Genomic DNA, 19,007 nt, shown 5'->3' on the forward strand with positions numbered 1-19,007 from the left:
CCCAGCGGCCCCCGCGGCTTCCGGCTGGCAAGATGGTGGCGCGCAGGAGGAAACGTGGGTCGCGGGACCCGGAGCAGGGGATTCCGAGCCCGCCGGGTTACTCAGGTGAGGGGCCGCGGGGTCGGGGCGGTCAGGCTTCCCCGGGAGGCGGCACGGGCGGCGGCGCTGGCTCGGGGACCCCCGCGCGATTGGGTATGAGGCCTGGTGGCCCGGAAGCCCCCAAGACGCCCTGCTCGCGTCTGGCGGCACTTTTCCGGGACGAGCCCATTTTGGCCACCGCTTCCCTTGGGGAAACCCGTCTCTGTCCACACTCTAACCCCGGACGAGGGAGCCCACCCGCTTCTTATCACCTCTGGCACCCCTAGTCTGGCCCGTATCGCCCCTAACCCGGCTGTGCCTTCCCAACTGGCTCTCCTGCCCCTGCTTTCTGTTCGCCCGGGTGCCGGAATGTGCTTTCCAAAGTCAGATTTAAATCAGATTTTGCCTCACAGCCTGCCTGTATAGCCCCGTACCCACTGAATTCCCTCCCGAGGCTTGACAAGTTAGCACCTAAAACGAAAGCCAAACTTACTGACTTGTGTGGCCCCACATGTTCTGCCTCAGCGGCCCTGGAGCGCTCTCTGTTCCTCTGGAGCAACAAGCTCTTTACACCCTCAGGGTTTTTGCGCTTGAGGTGCCCTTTTCACACAGCTGTGCCTTATGACTTTAATACTGCTTCCTCAAAGAGGCCGTTCAGATACCGATCTAAAGACCCCCGCCATGCAACCACCCCCAGTTTCCCCCTTTCTTTCATATTTGATAGGAACTTGTTATGTGCTGCCTTGTTCATTGTCTTGTGCTTCGCTTGTGGGAACTTCCTGAGCACAGGTGCTGCAGCAGTATCCCCACGGTGCTCTGAAGGAGGCCGGGAGAAACAGAAAAGAGCCCCTAGCATTACGGGAATGTCAGACATTATCCCCAAATGATTACGCAGATAGAGACTTAGAGACATGGAGAGACATTGTCAAGGCACAGAGCAGGTGGCTCTGACTTGGCATGTAAGGCTCTCAGAGGAAGTAGAGTTAAACCTGAAGAGTGGGTGGAAGGAAGAAGGTTGGTGTTTCAGGTAAAGGAAACATGTGAGCTTGAGTGAGGCCTGGACTTACTGGAGGGATAGAGAGAAGGCAGAGTGGCAGGCCCGCACAGTGGTGGAGGGCATACTCTGCAAAAGGATGTGAAAGGTGGGCAGGGTCTGGCAAGGCCTCCAGCCGATGTCAGGATTTTGGTGTTGACCCCAAGAGCAGTGGGGTTTGGGCTGCCGTCTCACTGTGCTCCCACCTGTCGTAATTGCCCGTTTACATTCTCTCCCCGACCTGCTTGGGCGTCCCTCCTAGGCAGGTTCTCTGTTCCTTCAGTCTCGCAGCCTGCACAGTACTCCGCACAGGCCTTGCCTAGGGGAAGGGCTCAGTGATGGAACGGACAGACAGATGGCCAGAAAGGGACAGCCTGAGCTTGATGTTCATGCTGTCCCTCCCTGCCCCCATTTCCTGTCCAGCCATCCCGATCAAGTTCTCGGAAAAGCAGCAGGCTTCTCACTACCTCTATGTGAGAGAGCACAGAGTTCGAGAAGGCACCAAGTCTTCCTGGCCTCAGAAGCGGACCCTTTTTGTTCTCAATGTGCCCCCATACTGCACAGAGGTGAGCGGGTGTAGGGGAGGGAACCTCTAGGGCGGGCCAGGAGCTACGGGTAGGGTTGGGTTTCCGCTGGCCTCCTTCCGCTGGTCCTTGCTGGTTAGGTGGAAGCATCCAACTGAAGCCCCAAGGGAGGGCATCTAGAAGGCTGCTGTGTCTGTCTCTTGTGAGAGGAAATAGCTTATTATTTATTTATTTTTTTTTTAAGTAATCTCTACATCCTTTATCAACTGAACCAGCTAGGGCTCCTGGAAATGTCTTCTTTTTTTTTTTTTTTTTTTTTAAGATTTTATTTATTGATTTGACAGACAAGAGATCACAAGTAGGCAGAGAGGCAGGCAGAGAGAGACAGAAGGGAAGCAGGCTCCCTGCTGAGCAGAGAGCCTGATGCCTGGCTTGATCCCAGGACCCTGAGATCATGACCTGAACCAAAGGCAGAGGCTTTAACACAGTGAGCCACCCAGGTGTCCCGGAAATGTCTTTTTAAAGATAGATTTATTTTTTTATTTGAGAGAGAGAGAGAGAAATAGCATGAGCACGCACAAGGTGGGGGGCAGAGGCTGAGAGGGAGAATCTCAAGCAGCCTCCACACCCAGCACAGAGCCAGACACAGGGTTTGATCCCAGACCCTGAGATCACGACCTGAGCCGAAAGCAAGCATCAGACACTTAACCGATTAAGCCACCCAGGCACCTTGGAAATGATTACTTATTTATTTACTTATTTTAAATTTTAATTTAATATTATTTTTTTGGAAATGTTTTTTTAAAGCTGTGCTTTGAAAAGTAAAGTTCTGGGGCCCCTGGGTGGCTCAGTCGGTTAAGATCTGCCTCTGGGACTGGTTCCCACATCAGGCTCCCTGCTCAGTAGGGGGCCCTCTTCTCCCTTCCCTCTCCCTCTGCCTGCCACTCCCCCTCTTTGTGCTCTCTCTCTCTCTCAAATAAAATCTTTAAAAAATAAAAAAATATAAAGTGCAGTTCTAAGAAGCTCAAAGCTTTTTATTATTTCCCAGAATTCTTTGAATTACATGTTTTCTCTGATTATAAAAGTGATACATCTCCATAGGTAAAAATAGAAGATACAGGGTGCCTGGGTGGCTCAGTCGTTAAGCGTCTGCCTTCAGCTCAGGTCATGATCCCAGGGTTTTGGGATCGAGCCCCACATCAAGCTCCCTGCTTGGCCGGAAGCCTATTTCTCCCTCTCCCTCTCCCCCTGCTTTGTTTCCTCTCTCGCTGTCGAATAAATAAGTATTATTATTATTATTATTTTTTTTTTTAAATAGAAGATAAGCTTATCCTCTAAATCTGTCCAGGCATTAATGTATTTTCACAAAAATGGTTGTTTTGCTGGGGCGCCTGGGTGCTCAGTGGGTTAAGCCGCTGCCTTCGGCTCAGGTCATGATCCCCAGGGTCCTGGGATCAAGTCCCACATCGGGCTCTCTGCTCGGCAGGGAGCCTGCTTCTTCCTCTCTGTCTTTCAGCCTGCCTCTCTGCCTACTTGTGATCTCTGTCAAATAAATAAATAAAATCTTAAAAAAAAAATTTTTTTTTAAATGGTTGTTTTGCATTACATAAAGTCACAGAACAGAAACTAAGGGTGTTGCTGGGTTTTAGATGAGTTGTTTTTCAAAAAAGGAGTATTAATTTCTAAAGGTATGTTTATTTTAGGGAGAGTGAGTGGGGGCAGGACAGAGGCAGAGGGAGAGAATCCTGCAGTCAGAGAAAAGCAGAAGAGAGGCTGTCATGTTTCATGTTTTACGTTTCCTGAAGCGTGGTGTGTGTGCAGAGAAAGGCCTGGCCACAGGGTATAGCTCGCTGCGTTTCACAGACTGAACAGGCCTGCATACTCAGCCCCCAGAACCAGAACGTGACCCGAGCCCAAGAAATCCTTCCACGGCCCTCCCCTCCCAAGGATCACCGCCAGCCTAAGTCCCAAAAACACAGAGTTGACTCCAGGTTTAAATGGCTGCTGCAGGGAGGAAAACTTAGTTGTTTGGCTCCTGAAATCCAGAATCCTCTGCATAACCCCGGAAACATCCACGCCTGGTCTCCTGTTAGAACCTAATCCTCCTCCGGGGATCGTTCACCCAGAGAAAGGGGCAGCGACGGACGACTGTCCTTTCAAAGCGAGAAATCCCTTTCCAGGGACCAAGCAAATAACCTGGGCACATGTTTCAAGCAGTTTCCTGTCATAAAGTCAAAAAGTTTATACCTGAATTCTGTCTCACGCCGTGTCTGGTCCCTCCCATGTCCCATGGCCAGTGGAGGTGTGGGTTTTTCTACTCAACAGTTTTGAACTTGGAAATTCACAGGCTCGCGGGCTCGGGCTGTGGGAGGGCAGGACGGTGACGGTACAGAGGAGGATGTGGCTGGCTCTCGGCTCGTGTGTGTGCCCTGTGGGTGGGCAGACACGGGCTCCGAGACCTTTGGGGGCCCTGGTCCCCTGGCGGTGCCACCCTGGGCGGAGGGAGGCTCCCCGAGGCCCCGCAGCCCCTCACGCTGTGCTTCCTGCGGCAGGAGTGCCTGTCCCGCCTCTTCTCCCCCTGCGGCCCCGTCCAGTCCGTGCAGTTACAGGAGAAGCCAGACCTCGCTGACAGCGCAGAGGAGCCAAAGTCCAAGTTTTTTCACCCCACGCCCGTTCCGGTAAGCGTCCAAGTGCTGCCATCTGCTCACCTGGGGGCGCAGGGGGCGGCCAGGGTGGCACTGGTAGGCCAGTCCCTGCCACATGTGGCCGAGGACGCCGGCCAGTAAGCAGCGCCTCTGCTCCTTTCCCTGGATCTGCCACGTCCTTTAGCTTCTTGTCCGGCTCTCTCCATTGTCCTGGGTGGGAACTCAGAGACCATCTTGCTCGCTGCCCCGAAGGGCCTCCCGGAGCTCTCCTCCTGCTCCCCAGCCGAAGTCCCTTCTTCCTGAGGCCCCCCGGCCTGGCCTCCTCTCCCCGTCCTGAGCCCACACCTCCCCCTGGCGTGGCGCGGTCTGACCTAGTGCGTGCTCTGTCCGCTCCCAGGACGCGGCGAGCTGGTTTGTGTCACTGCGTCCCTCCCATGACCGGAAGGGAAGTCCCGAGTGTCTCACCTCACCTGGGTCGCTTCTAGCAGGAGTTGGAAAACCAGGAGCGTGGCTGTCCCTCCCCAGGATAACAGAGAACTTTCTGGTTATCTTCCTGGTTCAGGAACATACGAGCATGTGTCCCCTAGCCCAGCGAGGAGTCTGGGAGCCAGTTGCTGGGACGGGTGCTGGCCTTCTGACACCTCTCCTTCCCCCAGGGCTTCCAGGTGGCCTACGTGGTGTTCCAGAAGGCAGGCGGGGTGTCTGCTGCCTTAGTCCTCAAGGGCCCTTTACTGGCCTCGACAGAGAGTCACCCTGTGAAGAGCGGCATCCACAGTCCGTACCTCGGCAGCGTCGCGCCCCCACCCCCCTTCCTGGGCCCTGGGTTGGCGGGGGGAGCACTGTGGGCAGTGCCTGCTGTGTCCACGCACCCCCAGAGCGGCAGTCAGGGCGGGCGGAGGGGAGGGCCCAGCTTGCTGCCCCTAGAACCTTCCTTGGGCCGCAAGTCTCCATCCTGGTGGCCTGCGTGAGAAGATCCTGCCCGGCTGGGCACTCAGGGCCCTGAGGATTAGGCCTGAGGAGGTCCCGTTTCCCTGCCCCCTTTCTCCTCAGAGTGGATCAGCGGCTACGCAGACTCGGTGCCAGACCCTGAGGCCTTGAGGGCCGAAGTGGACACGTTCATGGAGGCGTATGACAAGAGGATAGCTGAGGTGGGGCCTCCGTGCGGACGGGATCACAGGTGTTGGGTCACTCTGGAGGGGGGTGAGGGTTGGCTCCCTGTCCTGGTCACTGTGTAGAGTTCGGGCTCCCTTTTTCCCTGTGAGTCCTGTGTCCCCTACCTGGGTGACTCCTGGTCTGGTCTCTAAGTGGCCTGTGGGAAACAGTCTGAGGGACGAGGAGGCAGTGTCAGTACCTCTGTGTCCCCTGCTCCCCCAATACTTAGCTCCTGGGAGGGAGAGGGCGCAGCAGGTGGCGGTGGGTGCGGGGAGGTGGCAAGAAGGTTCTGGGCGCCAGAGAGAGAGCTTCGAAGGTGGGGGGGGGCACCCCAGGCTGCAGGGCGGGTCCCGGGGTCCGCCGGGCACAGCGTCCTCTCCTTGCAGGAGGAGGCCAAGGCCAAGGAGGAGGAAGGGGTTCCGGACGAGGAGGGCTGGGTGAAGGTGACCCGTCGGGGCCGGCGGCCCGTGCTGCCGCGGACGGAGGCAGCCAGCCTGCGGGTGCTGGACAGGGAGAGGCGGAAGCGCGCCCGCAAGGAGCTGCTCAACTTTTACGCCTGGCAGCACCGAGAGACCAAGATGGAGCGTAAGGGAGGGGCCCAGAGTGTCATGCTTCAGCCCCGTCCGGAGCGCAGGGCTCCCACGGGCGGCACTGGGACGTGGGTGTGGAGTGGCGGCCGGGGGGGGTTCCTGGACACAGACGTCCCAACAGGCTCTGGAATCAGGGTCCCAACCTGCAGCATCCCCTGCGGCGGTGCCCCTGTTGCTCCCTGCGACAGCTGTGGGGGCCCTGGGTTGTTGAGACGCTCGGGACACACCTGGGACGTCAGACCACCCCGAGCAGTTGGCGCTGGAACCTGTCCGACTGCAGCAGGGGCGGCCGGGTCACAGAGGGCGGATCTCAGGGAGCCGCCGCTGCTGTGTGAGTGTGTGTGCGTGTGACGGTGTGTGTGACAGTGTGTGAGTGACTACAGGGCGGGCGCCCTCGCACAGAGCGTGTCGACACGAGCGCCCACTCGCCCCTGGCTCACTCCTGCTCCTGATGGCGCGGAGCGTGTGCCGCGGCCATTCCTTGTTTGCGGGGTGGCTTCCCCGTGGGCAGAGGGTGCTGGCCCTGGCCTTGGCAGGGGGACAGGCTCAGCAGTGGATGGTGACCTGCCACCCAGGCCCGTCACCCTCTTGCCTGTCTTGCTGCTGCTTCCCACTCTGGCGTCTCTCTTTGGACACCGTAGCTCCTGCTCGTCTCTGTAGAACCGCCGACAGCACGTCTACATCGGCTCTCCCTCTGGGCCTACCCCTCTGTATTCCTGACTTGGTCACCTGGTGACCAGAGCCGCCATCCGAATTTTGCAGCATTCCGAGGCCCAAGTCCCTTTACTCCCTGACGTTCTCCCCAGTCTGGCTGCTGCAGTGGGGAAGGGGAGGACAGGTGCCCCTGGGGGGGCTCCCCATACCCGCCTGCCTTCACCCCGGATGTGTGGGGGGGTGTGGTAAGGGAGCGGGCATCTTGCTTTTGCTGCGCTCGCTCTTCTGCTGAGTCCTCCCGGAAAGCTCAGGCGTGTGGCCACCCTGGCTCCCGCACCCTGCCCTCGGGGCCTGCGTCTGGACAGTATCAGAGAGGAGGGCGGAGGGGGGCAGTGCCCACAGGGTACACTGACCCTTTTCCCATTCCCTTCCCCAGATCTAGCCCAGTTGCGGAAGAAGTTCGAGGAGGACAAGCAGAGGATCGAGCTGATGCGGGCACAGCGCAAGTTCCGACCCTACTGAGCTGAGCTGGTCCCGGGGCCCCACGGAGAGGGGCAGTGAGCGGTGGCGGTGTATGGCCAGGGAGGACGTGAAGGCCTGGAACACTCGTCCCAGCCGGCGCAGGCCCAGGGGCTGCCACATCAAACCACCCCCCTCCCCGCCCCCGCCAGATCTGAGCGCACAGGGACAGGACCCTCCCCCTGGTTCTGAGGCCGCAGCGGGGGTTGGGGGGGGGTGGGCAGTGCTGGTGAGGCCTGCCTGGCGGAGGGGGGCCCACAGGCCGCAGGGAGCCACCAGCCCAGGCCATGGCTGCTTCCTTCTCCTGGTTTGTCTGTTCCCAGTCTGCCCCGGGCCTTTGGTCTCCGAGTGTCCACTGTATTCTCCCTTCCCCTCCGTGGAAGAGCCCCCACGCAGACAGGACAGCCTCAGAAGCACACAAGAACGTTTTATTTTTCGTCTGGCTGGGCGGCTACCTGGCTGTTCCTTCCCCTCCCCCGCTCCCCGCAGACCGCCAGCCACAGAACAGTGCCCCCAGATCCAAACAGGGTCTCCTCCTTGAAGTCACAGAGGTTGAAAGAATCTTGCCCCGTGTCCCCCCAAACTCCCCAGGATTCTCCACCTCGTTCAAAACCAGTGAGGCCAGTCCCCACCACACCGCCCTGGCTGGAGGGCCTGGAACTAGGAATCCGGGTGGTGAGTGGTGGGCATCGGGTCTCCAAAGGCCTGGGCCCGGGCTACATACGGTGTGGTATCGTCTCCTTGCTCTGCAGAAAGGCACTGATGATACCAGCCACGGTCTCGGGTTGGTTCAAGTGGACGTAGTGGGAGCCCGGGACTTCGATGTACTGGTACCGCTGGTTGGGGCGGGAATGGTCGGTGAGTGCGGCCCCTCTGCTGTGCTGGGGCCTTCCCAGGGTCTGCTACCTCCCAGGGGCTCCAAAGGGTCCCCCATGGTGAACCACGGGGCAGGGACTGACCCACAGCTCTCCAGTCACATGCTGGTTAAGTCAGAGCCTGACTCAGAGTCAGAAAGGCCTGATTTGGAAATGGGGGGGATGTCCGGATTTCTGGGTCATTCTGGCCTGTGAGGTTGTAGAGCTAGGCTAGGGAGGACCCAGGAGTCAAGGGTGACCCTCCCTGGGAGACGGGAGGGCACTGCGGGCGGGCCACACAGGCTCGCCTGCGGTGGTGGTGCTGAGGTCACCCGAGCTGAGCTCATGCCCCCACCTCCTTTAGGATCGATTTCAGCGTGTCTGTCACAAAAGTTATGATGCTCTTGTTGGTGTCATCCTCCCTTCTCACGTTAAAATATCCTTGCATTGCTCTGGAAAGTGAGAGGAAAATCAAGATTCACCCTGGGGACACCTTGTGGTGCCTCCCCCCAGCCCGCTTCCAGGCTGAGCAGAGACCAGCCTAGGCTTGCCTCTGATTTTCCTGCAGTTCAGGGCTCACTGTGGCCAAGGTGCTGCGGGGTTCACCTCGGCAGGGTCATGGGACCCGCCCGCGGCCAGGGCCTCTGCGTGGCGCAGCCGGGAGGGGACGGGCCGAGTCCCTGCTCGCTCTCCACGTCTTCCCGAGATTTTGCGCATTTCACCTGTATACTTAAGAGTTCTGTGCCTGTGACTACAGTCGATCCGAGGACACGGTCATCGTCTCAAAAAACCCCAAACCGGAGCCTCTGGTTCTCACCCAGCTCCTGGGTTTACACCAACACTGACCGCAGAGACTCTGCGCTCCGCACTGGTGTGTGGGTCGAACCACAGAACGCAAGGTCTCGGGACTGGCTTCTTTCACTTTCTGTCCTGTTCTCCTGAGTCATCTGTGTAGCCTACACCAGTTTGTTCCCTTCTGGCTGAAATGTAGCCCCCCGCGTGGACATGCCGCATTCGGCCTGTCTGCTGGTGGTCACCTGGGTGGCCTCCGCTTCTGGGCTGTTGTGATGAGCACCGCTCTGGACGGTCCCGCACGAGCTGCCATGTGGACCTAGGTCGGGCCTGTAGATCCCTGGGAGGGTGGCTGTGGGGCCCTGCGGTAACTCAGTGGCTCCAGAAACTGCCAGACTGTTCCAAGTGACTGTGCCGCTTTACAGCCCAACAGTGGGAAACTCTGGTTTCTCCACATCCTTACTAGTGCCTGTCCCCTGCCATGTAGGGTCCTGCCGTCCCCAGGTGTGGGGGGTTGCAGCGTATCTCACTGGGGTTTGGATCTGCAACTCCAGTCCGTGCTTCCTAGACCCCTGTGCTCAGCACCAGAGACACACATGTCCCTAGAAGTCACAGCTGTGGCCACAGGCAGTGGCTTGGGGACTGCAGCTGGCAGGTGGGGGCAGTTGGAAGGCCGGGGAGCAGCAAAGGGCCAGGGGACCTGGCAGGGGACAGTCGGCCGGTGTCTGCCCGGCCTTGCAAGAGGGGCAGCTGGCTCACCTCCCGGCCCTGCTGCCTGTGCCCTCCATGCCCTGGTGCCAGGGGCAGCCCGGCCTCAAGCAGAAGAACCCAGAACCTCACACGAGGGAGACCTGGGGGTTCCTGGCAGCCGAGGGTCTTTGGAGGCATGAGGCTCGCGCTTACTTGATGAGCAGGACGCGGGCCTGCAGCTGCTTGGTGAAGTTCACAAACTGCTCCCTGCTGACGAAATCCATGCAATGCACCGGCTGCGAGGGGACAGACCACGGTGAGTTTGCTATAAAAGGCAGTAGGTGTTGCTGCCGGTGTGAGGCCTCTGTCCTGGGGTGGAGGGGGGCTTGTGGGGCCACTGTGGCCATTGACCCCGGGACCAGGTCCAGCTTCCAACCACATCACCCCCAAAGGCCTCTAACCTGCAGGCCAGAGGCTTGATTCCTCCCTTAATCCGTTCTCCCTCTTCCTGGGCTCATGGCTGGCCCTCCAGACACTGTGCAGGTCCCTTTACATCCTGGTGTGGTTGTATAGCTAAATGCTAGGAAGTGACCTGGGTGGCTTCTGGGTCTAGATTAAGGACGAGACATGACCCCTAGTCCTGAACTTCCTTCCCCCACCTGCAGGCCGCCCTGCAGCGCGGCCCAGGCGGCTCAGGCTCCGGACTCCACCACGAGCAGCCTTCCGACCTGCACCGACCGTCCTCGTCTGCTTAAGCCACTGTGCAGAGTGAGGATGCCTTGACACTCCCACAGCCCCGCTGGCCTCCATCAGGGCCAGGGCCACCCTGTTTTAGGACCATGTAGCCACCACACGTGGCTACCAAGTGCTTGATATGGGGCTAGTCCAAGTGGTGCTGTGGGGGAAATTGCACAGTGGATGTCGAAGACTTAACAGAAAGAATGCCAGATGCCTCACATTTTTATACTGGTTACATCTTGAATATATGGAGTTAAAAATACTAAATTTGGGGTGCTTGGGTGGCTCAATCATTAAACATCTGCCTTTGGCTTGGGGGGGGTCCCTACTCAGTGGGGAGCCTGCTTCTCCCAACGCTGCCCCTGCTTGTGTTCCCTCTCTTGCTCGCTCTCTGTCAAATAAATGAAATCTTTAAAAAAAAAAATTTTTTTTAAGTATTAAGTTTGGGGGCATCTGGGTGGCTCAATGGGTTAAGTCTCTGCCTTCAGCTCAGGTCATGATCTCAGGGTCCTGGGATGGAGCCCTGGCGTTGGCATTGGCATCGGGCTCTCTGCTCAGCAGGGGGCCTGCTTCCTCCTCTCTGCCTGCCTCTCTGCCTACTTGTGATCTCTAGTCAAATAAAATCTTAAAAAAAAAAATACTCTCATCTTTAAAAAAAAAAATACTAAGTTTGATTTCCTCTATTTCTTTTTACTCTCGTAACATGGCTACTACAGGGGCGCCTGGGTGGCTCAGTGGGTTAAAGCCTCTGCCTTCAGCTCAGGTCATGATCCCAGGGTCTGGGATGGAGCCCCACATCCGGCGCTCTGCTCTTTGGGGAAACTGCTTCCTCCAATCTCTCTCTCTCTGGCCTGCTTCTCTGCCTACTTGTGATCTCTGTCAAATAAATAAATAAAATCTTTAAAAAAAAAAAAAAAAAACATGGCTGCTACAAGATGTAGATCTGCACGTGACTCACGTTCTACCAGACGGGGCTGGAGCCCCAGAACTCCAGGTGGGTTGGGAGAAGCTTGATAAATGTGTGTGGAGTGGATTAATTCAGGGAAGCTCCCATGAGGACTGACTTGTGCTCAACACTCCTCCACCATTGTGATAAATCTAAAATTCTTATGAAACACACGTGTATACACACACACCTGGTCACAGCCTCCAGAGCACACTGCCCTTGATCTGCCCTGACCTCCTCCCGGCCATTTCCTGCTCCTTGGGCGAAAATGATCGGGGGTGCTTTTCCAGAAATAGACCTTTCCAGATCACCCACAAGGCCCAATGAACGAAGATCTACCGAGAACCCAGACGCACTTTCACGTTAGCTCCTGCTGGCAGGGTGCCCAGCTTAAGGAAGAGCGGGGAGCTGGTTCGTGCCTGCACAGGGGCTCCCCTGACCGGTGTCAACACGCACACTGAAACAGGCCTCTACGGAGGATCACAAGGGCGCAAGTCGCACAAGGGTGAACAGGAGATGGCGCCAGGACTGGGCTCACGAGTCTGCCCCCTCCCCCAGCCTGTGCTCCTCTGGCCAGGGTGGGGGTGGGGGGGGTTGTTTCAGGCTTGGGGGCCCCATCAGGGGCCCAAGGCAGAGACTGAGGGATGTGACCCCTACTCTGGTCTCCAGATATGAAAATGTAAGTCGGGTTTTGCAGCACTTTCCTCTCAGGCCACACAGTTTGAGGACATCTCTCCAAGAAAGCCGTTAAGAACAAAGGCTGCTGGGGATGCGCTGCCTCTTTTGTCTCTGCTTCTACCCCCCGCCCGCCCCCAACCTGCTTTCCCTAGCCCACTTTCAGTCCCTGGTCTATGTTCTTCTTCTGCACGTCCAGTGTAACTTACAGTAAAGTCCCTGGATCTGCGTGGCAGCTCGTGATGGCCTTTCACCAATACATGCTCCGTGCCACCCAGCTCGAAGCCTTGACCACCAGCCGCCGCAGGCTCCCTCCCAGGGTAATCTCCGAGGACACCACTATTCAGACCGCTAGCCCCATAGATCAATTTGCCTCTTTTTGAACTTCGGGTTAAGTGGAATCATGCAGAGTGCTCTCTGTTTCTGGTTTCTTTTGGTCTGTAAGTATGTTTGTTTTTTTCCCCTGTGCGGGGCTCCAGTGTATGAATACATAACGATGTGCGCATTCTGTCGTTGGAGCACATGTGGGGGACTTTCCGGCTTGGGACTATTATGAACGAAGCTGCTACAAATGTCCTCGTACACGTCTTCTGTGCACACGGCACACATATTTGCTAGGTACACAACTAGGAGTGGAAGGACTGGCTCACAGGATCTGACTGTGTTTTGCTTAAGCAGTTTCTGCCAAACCATTTTCCAAAGTGTTTGTGTCAATTATGCTTCCTCCTGCAGGACATCAGAGTTCTGGTCTATGTCCCCATAAGACTTGGTGTTGTCAGGTCTTTCAATTCTGACACCAATTTCTACCTGTCTGGTGGAGGTGGGAGGTGTATTTCATTGACTGCCCTAATTTCTGATGATAATGATCACCTTTCATGGGCTGACTGGGCACTTGGATTGCCTCTTTCATGAAGTGCCTGTTAAAATCTTTTGCCTGTTTTTAGAAATGAGAGTGTTATATTTTATCTTATTGATTTGTAGGAGCTCTTTACATATGCTGGATAGGACTCCTTTAGCAGGCCTATGCCTTTAAGTATCTTCTTTTAGTCTGTGGCTGGACTCTTCTCTCTCTTAATTTGTCTTTTGATGAACAGAAATTCTAAATTTTAATTAAGCTCTATTTATCAATATTTTCACTGATTCATGTGTGTGTTCTATTTTAAAATATATTGTCAGGCACCTGGGTGGCTCGGTGGGTTAAGCCTCTGCCTTCGGCTCAGGTCATGATCTCAGGGTCTTGGAATCGAATCCCGCATCTGGCTCTCTGCTCGGCAGTGAGCCTGCTTCCTCCTCTCTCTCTCTCTCTCTGCCTGCCTCTCTGCCTACTTGTGATCTCTCTCTGTCAAATAAATAAAATCTTAAAAAATATACATATTGTCTACTTCAAGGTCATAAGGCTATTCCCTGTTTTCATTAGAAACTTTCCTGTTTTACCTTTCATATTTTGATCTATGATCCATCTTGAATTAATTTTTGTGTATTGGGTGAGGCAAGGTTCTAGGATCATACTTTTCCCTAAACCCATTACCTGGCTCGACTTTATTGTAAAGCAGGTGGTACCCGTTCATAATGTTAACAGTTACTAAATTCCCAAAGTATTCTGCAAATTCAATGTCCTCTCAATATATATATATATTTTTAAAATAAGCTCTGCCCCATGTGGGGTTTGAACTCAACAACCCCAAGGTCAAAAGTTGCATACTCTACCAAGGAAGCCAGTCAGGCTCCCCAACCCAATGTAATTTTTTAAAAAAGGTTTATTTATTTGAGAGAGTGAGAGAGATCTGGCAATAAGCTCCCAGCCTGAGGACCAGCACACAGAAGACAGACCACGGTGAGTGAGCCTTGGTGGCTAGGAGCCCCCCCTCCAATAACTGGCAATGGACCAAACTGGCTGTTCATCTGGGGAAAAAGTGAAAATGGATCCCTACCTCACACCATCCTTGAGAACAGATCCCAGCTGGATCAAAATCAAAACTCAAACATTCCCATCCCCTTGGCCGATGCCCCAGTCCAGGCCTCATGTCCACAACTGGGCCTGGGCAACAGCTCTCGGTGGCGTCCCTGAGGCCAGAGCTTCCCACCTCTAACTACAGCATCTCACATGTGCGAAGCATCTTACCCTCTTGAACCAGCTCATTAAGAGCACCCCCTGAGAGCCCCTAACCTGAGAGCAGCTCGCTACAGCACTCGACCCATGGACCTTCGCTAGTCTTCGCAGCAACCCCACAAGATGGGCATGGGGGCTGGTACCTCCTGGCTGCTCATTAGCCAACTGCAGGGATGTACTTCCTTCCTTTCTGCACATACGACAATCTGAGGCACAGAGAGGGTAAGCGGCTAGCCAGAGGTCACACAGCCTCTGGGGCTGAGTTTCTGCAAGAGCTCACACAGCTCCACACTGGTCCCTCTCTCCCCTTCTGGTCTTCAGACCCTCCATCAGGAACCCCAACTCAGCACCTGCACTGAGCCGGCCAAGCCTCTGTGCAGCCGCACGGACCCAGAAAGTCTTTCTCTTCTCCACCCACATTGACCCCAGCACCGGGCTCCTCCCACCTCCTCCAGGCAAGTCCGCTGGCCACACCCATCCCTCTCGCCCGCCTGCCGCTGGCCGGCCTTCCCAGCGCTCCCCTGCAGGTAACCCAGGTAAGAGAAACAAGTGCAGTCCTTTCCTTGAGAACCTAAACAAACACCAAAACCCAAGAGCCCTAAAATACGCTGGTGTCTTCCTACCCCGTTGTGCAAACACACAGATGGGCCTGCAAGTCTGTCCTTGGCAGTGGGCCTGGGCGCTCACCATGGGCTCAGTGGGCAGCTGTGTGTCGGTAATGGTTTGTGTGCTCGGTTGTTTGTGGGTGGGAAGCCCGCACCGACGGTGCTGCTTGACTGTGGGCCGCTGGGCTGACTTGCTTTCCCAGCCTGGGAAGTGTGGGTGGCAGCAGTTCCCTCCTCCAGGCCTGCAGTGACAATGACTCCCACACCCACAGGTGAGGCACGGGGAAGAATGAGAAGCAGAATGAGCGCCCCCTGCTGGCAATAACCTCCCCCAACCAGGTGCAGGGCAGACCCAAGCAAACCCCTCAGGCCTGCCAGCCCTGCAGGGGAGACATCTTCCCCTCAGGACTCCGCAGGGCGGGGGACCCTCTCCCTTGCCCTCAGCCCTTGCCCTGCAGAGACCCATGACTGGAAAGCAGCTGCACACCACCTCACACCCACGAGGGTGGCTAAAATTTCAAAAACTAGAAAACACAAGTGTTGGTGAGGAGATGCAGAAACTGGAACCCTGTGCATTGCCGGGAGTGACAGCAATGCTGCGGCCGTGCGGAAACAGTCTGGCCGTTTCTCAAGAGGTTCAGCGTAGGATCCTCACGCGATCCAGCAATTCCGCTCCTAGGTGTGTGTCCAGAAACACTGAAAGCCAGGACTCGAACTGATATTCATCACTCATGTTCACAGCAGGATTCACAATAACCAAAAGGCGGAAACAACCCAAGGGTCTTTCTATGGACGGATGGACAGATCCGCGCAAATGGAATATTATTCAGTCGTAAAAGGAGGGAAGTTCGGGCACCCCGCTGAGACTTGGATGAGCCTTGAAAACCTTCTCTAAGTGATATGAAGTCCCTGGAGCAGCCAAGCTCACAGAAGACAGAACAGTGGCCACCAGGGGCTGCGGGAGGATGGGGACCTGGTGTTCAGTGGGTACGCGGTTTTTATGGAAGAGGACACGTGGGGGCAGCGACGGTTGCACAACACTGCGAATGGACTGAGTCACTGAAGTGGACACTTAACAAATGATTTTAAAATGGTAACTATTATGCTATGTATAAGGTCCCACAACAACAAAAGCAGCAGCAGCACTCACCAAAGCTATCCTCCGGTCTCTGTTCAGCGTTAGGCCTGGAACGGAAGCACAAAGATGGGGCCTCAGAGCTGCCTGTCAGGACAAGGGACCCCGCAGGGCTTCCCTGAGGACCCGGGGCCCTTCTGGCCAGAGTTCCCTTCTTCAGCCTGGAATGACCTCTTCTTGGGGCCGAGCTGGAGCAGCAGAGCTCGGCCACTGGCGCCTGGCCACGGACTGGTGTGGCCCACACAGGTGCCTCCCGCCACCCGAGAGAACAGTGCAGGAGGTCGGCGGTTTCCCTGTCTGGCAGAGCAGCTGTCGTGTCTGAGAACCTTAATGTGGTCACATACACGTACTCTTCAGGCCCCAGGAAGCATCCCATGGCTAAACCGTGGGAAACACCTGCTCTGCAGGAGAGCAGAGAAGCACCTTCCCCCCTATGGGCACCAAGGCGTTTTCTGTGCCCAGAGCCCCTGCTTTTGTTTCCAACTCCTGACTCCAGCCCCACCTGGCCTCCTGTCCCCCTTCCAGAACCTTTGCAACCTTCGCCTTCACCACCTGCTGCTCAGCGTGCCCATGGGGTCATTCCCCCCAGGCCCCCTCACAGCTCCCACTCGGGCTGCCACCACCCTGTCACCCTCCTGTCTCAGGCCTCGGAGCCATGTTGGGTCCAGAATGACCTTCTCCACCCTGTAACCGCCCCACCCCAGCCTCCACCTTCCCGCACTGCCCCAGGCTGGGCGCTCACCAACCGGTGTGCTTGCGATGCCGATGCTGCAGAATGATCACACAGGAGACAATTATGGGCTTTCTAGAAATTAGCCCTCCCTCTTTTTACAATGGGGATATTTGCCCCTCAGGCTACGAACCCTCAGGAAGAAGATGAGGATGCCTCTTGGACTTAAGGAGCTGCCAGACAGTCCCCTCTCTGCTCCCAGTGGGGGAAAAACCAAATGCCAAACACTGTTGGCATTTTCCCAAAGGAACACGTACTGTTCGGGCCTCCCCCGCTGCAGTCCTGTCCTACCAAGTCCTGGTGGCCCCTTCAAAACCTTCGGCCAATAGCAGCAAGAGAGCAAAAAGCCAAACAGCACGTGCCCTTGGCCCCCTGACCCTGGCCTGGACCCGGGACCCACACTGCAGCCAGTGCCACCTTAGAAATGCAGATTCCAGAAGTTCAGAACCCCCTCCTTCCTCTCCAGGTAAACCCTCCAAGAGCTTCCCTTTGGTTGAAAAGAAAACAATGATGAAGGAACTTTTCAACTTTTAATGTTCATCCACATCCCCCACCCCCACCCTGGGTTCCCAGGGAAGCTCTACTTCCTTCCACCAAGGTCAAAATGACTACCACCAAGGTCAAAATGACTTCAAAGCATGGGCTCTCTTTCCACCCTGAGCATGCACTGTACACCTGCTTTCTTAGCAAATGACCTCAAAGAAAAGTCTATGTTTGTTCATTTTGTGTCAACAGTTCTTGGCAGTGTAGGCGGGATCTCAGACCCACTAGTGGAGAACAGCTGGGGGTCACCTCTGTGGTCGGTACCAGCTCGGGTCCTCCAAGCCCCACCGTCTGTCTGGTGAGTTCTCCTGATGATGTCCAGACCTCCTCGATTTGGGTTGGCCGCCCTTTTATTTACGAGCTGTTAAAAGTTACTGGTTATGTTCTCAAGGTGGGAATTGAGAAGCTTAGGGAATAAAATTATGACCCTTATACACCTAACTGCTATTTCTGCTTCTGTACCTTCGCTTGCTAACCCATGAGGAGATGGAAAAATACCAGCAGACTACATCCCCCGCCCAGAATTGAACCTGACAGAATGGCCGCTCCCGGACCCCACACCCAGCTCTGGGTGCAAGAGATAATAGCCATCTGGCGCCCCGCGGCTTGACAGGGAGACCCCGGCCAATCCAGAGGTGACACACACCCTAGCGGCGCCAAATAAGCAGTTTGAAGAATGACAGCCCTTTGACCTAACCAATAATCTGTTCCCAGCCTTTTCCCGCTCTATAGCGCGCCAGTCATATTATAGAGTTGCTTTTTTATTTTCCCGTGCTATGTGGCGCTTTGTTACAAGATACTATGCTAAGTCCCTGCCTCCCCAAAAATAGTGTATAAAAGATGTTGTGGTCCTGAGCACAGGACCTCTTAGTGTCACCAGTAACGAGTGCGCGGAGGTCCGGGTTTGAACTCGTAATAAACAACCCTTGCTGTATGGCTTTGACTCCGGACTCCGGTGGTTGTCTTTGGGGGGTCTCGGAATTTGGGCATTTCAGAATCACTTAGAGGAGGGGACGGACGGGCTGGTGGTCTTAATTTGGCATTATGCTAACCCATGTTATTGATATAAGGCTTGAGTCAGTTTTCTGGCTAGAAATACGGGACTGAATTGCTCGGCTCCGAAGAGAAGGGACACTGGCTCCTTCTGGCCAAACATCACTTTCAGGTGACCGAAAGGCCAGTGGAAGCGGCTGAGGCTCTTTCTCAAGACCTGTAGTGGTCCCGTTGGCATTGCCATGTCCTAAGGTCATGAGTGATCGGCTTGTCTGGGGCTGCACACCGGGAAGGCACACGGAAGGACCAACCGCTGGTGCTCCGAGCTCCCTCGGTGGTCTCAGACCTCGCTGGGAGAAACTGAGATGCATAAGAGGGTGTCCCATGGCTGTTTCTGGAAGGGATCCTTTGTAAGTAGCATCCTCCTGGTCCGCCACACTTACTGTCCTTAGATCTTATCTAAGCCTTAGTCTAAAACCGAAGCTGAAACTAAAAGGACTGGGGACCCGGGCTTCAAAGGAGGGCACGGTCCCCCAAAACCAGGAAGCACCGAGAGAAAGCTCTGGGAGATCATGTGTAAGGGACACGTGCGAGGCCTTACCTAACGGGGGAAACCTAAGGATAACCAGAGTCTCAGGTGACCGAATGGGGGCCCTAACAGGTCTGAATTAGTTTCTCCTGCGCACAGTTAGGGGAAGTGGGCTAGGAGACCAAGCAACCAGAAACCAGGGAGCACTCCCACCCCTGCCCCGCCTCTGGGAGGAACCAGCGCCACCTAGAGGTACTCTGGGCCTCTCCCGGTTTCTTCGTTGTAGCGTTTGGTATCTGCACAAAACTGGCCCTGCCCTAACCGGAACTCACTCACTCAAGGAATCATAATAAATTACGAGGCTGTGTTACAATTAGATTCGTTTCAATAAAAGGGGGTATCTGGAAGTTGGGTCTTTAATGTCTTCTGCATAAATATTGGTGAAACAAAGACTAAATCCCGTCGGCACCCT

The 19,007-nt window shown here is 55.7% G+C and overlaps 2 protein-coding genes across 7 annotated transcripts in view; one reads left to right on the top strand and one right to left on the bottom strand.

Annotated features, from left to right (window-relative positions):
- Positions 1-10,693, top strand: RRP7A (ribosomal RNA processing 7 homolog A). Its single transcript, XM_082740044.1, has 8 exons — positions 1-105; positions 1,535-1,677; positions 4,188-4,313; positions 4,937-5,054; positions 5,331-5,428; positions 5,819-6,017; positions 7,113-9,847; positions 10,197-10,693. Exons 1-7 carry the CDS (start codon positions 33-35, stop codon positions 7,196-7,198), a joined length of 843 nt encoding a protein of 280 aa, XP_082596170.1. The 5' UTR covers positions 1-32; the 3' UTR covers positions 7,199-9,847; positions 10,197-10,693.
- Positions 7,606-19,007, bottom strand: part of SERHL2 (serine hydrolase like 2) — a 26,121-nt gene continuing 14,719 nt past the window's right edge. For all 6 annotated transcript variants that reach the window (XM_082740035.1, XM_082740040.1, XM_082740037.1 and 3 more), the window contains exons 9-12: positions 15,756-15,790; positions 9,745-9,827; positions 8,405-8,501; positions 7,606-8,031 (exon numbers count right to left, since the gene is read on the bottom strand). In XM_082740035.1, the coding sequence (XP_082596161.1) occupies positions 7,912-8,031; positions 8,405-8,501; positions 9,745-9,827; positions 15,756-15,790 (335 nt within the window). In that variant the 3' untranslated portion in view covers positions 7,606-7,911. The remainder of the gene's footprint in view (positions 8,032-8,404; positions 8,502-9,744; positions 9,828-15,755; positions 15,791-19,007) is intronic.

This window comes from Mustela nivalis (assembly GCF_964662115.1).
Source record: "Mustela nivalis genome assembly, chromosome: 7".
Taxonomy (NCBI): Eukaryota; Metazoa; Chordata; class Mammalia; order Carnivora; family Mustelidae; genus Mustela; species Mustela nivalis.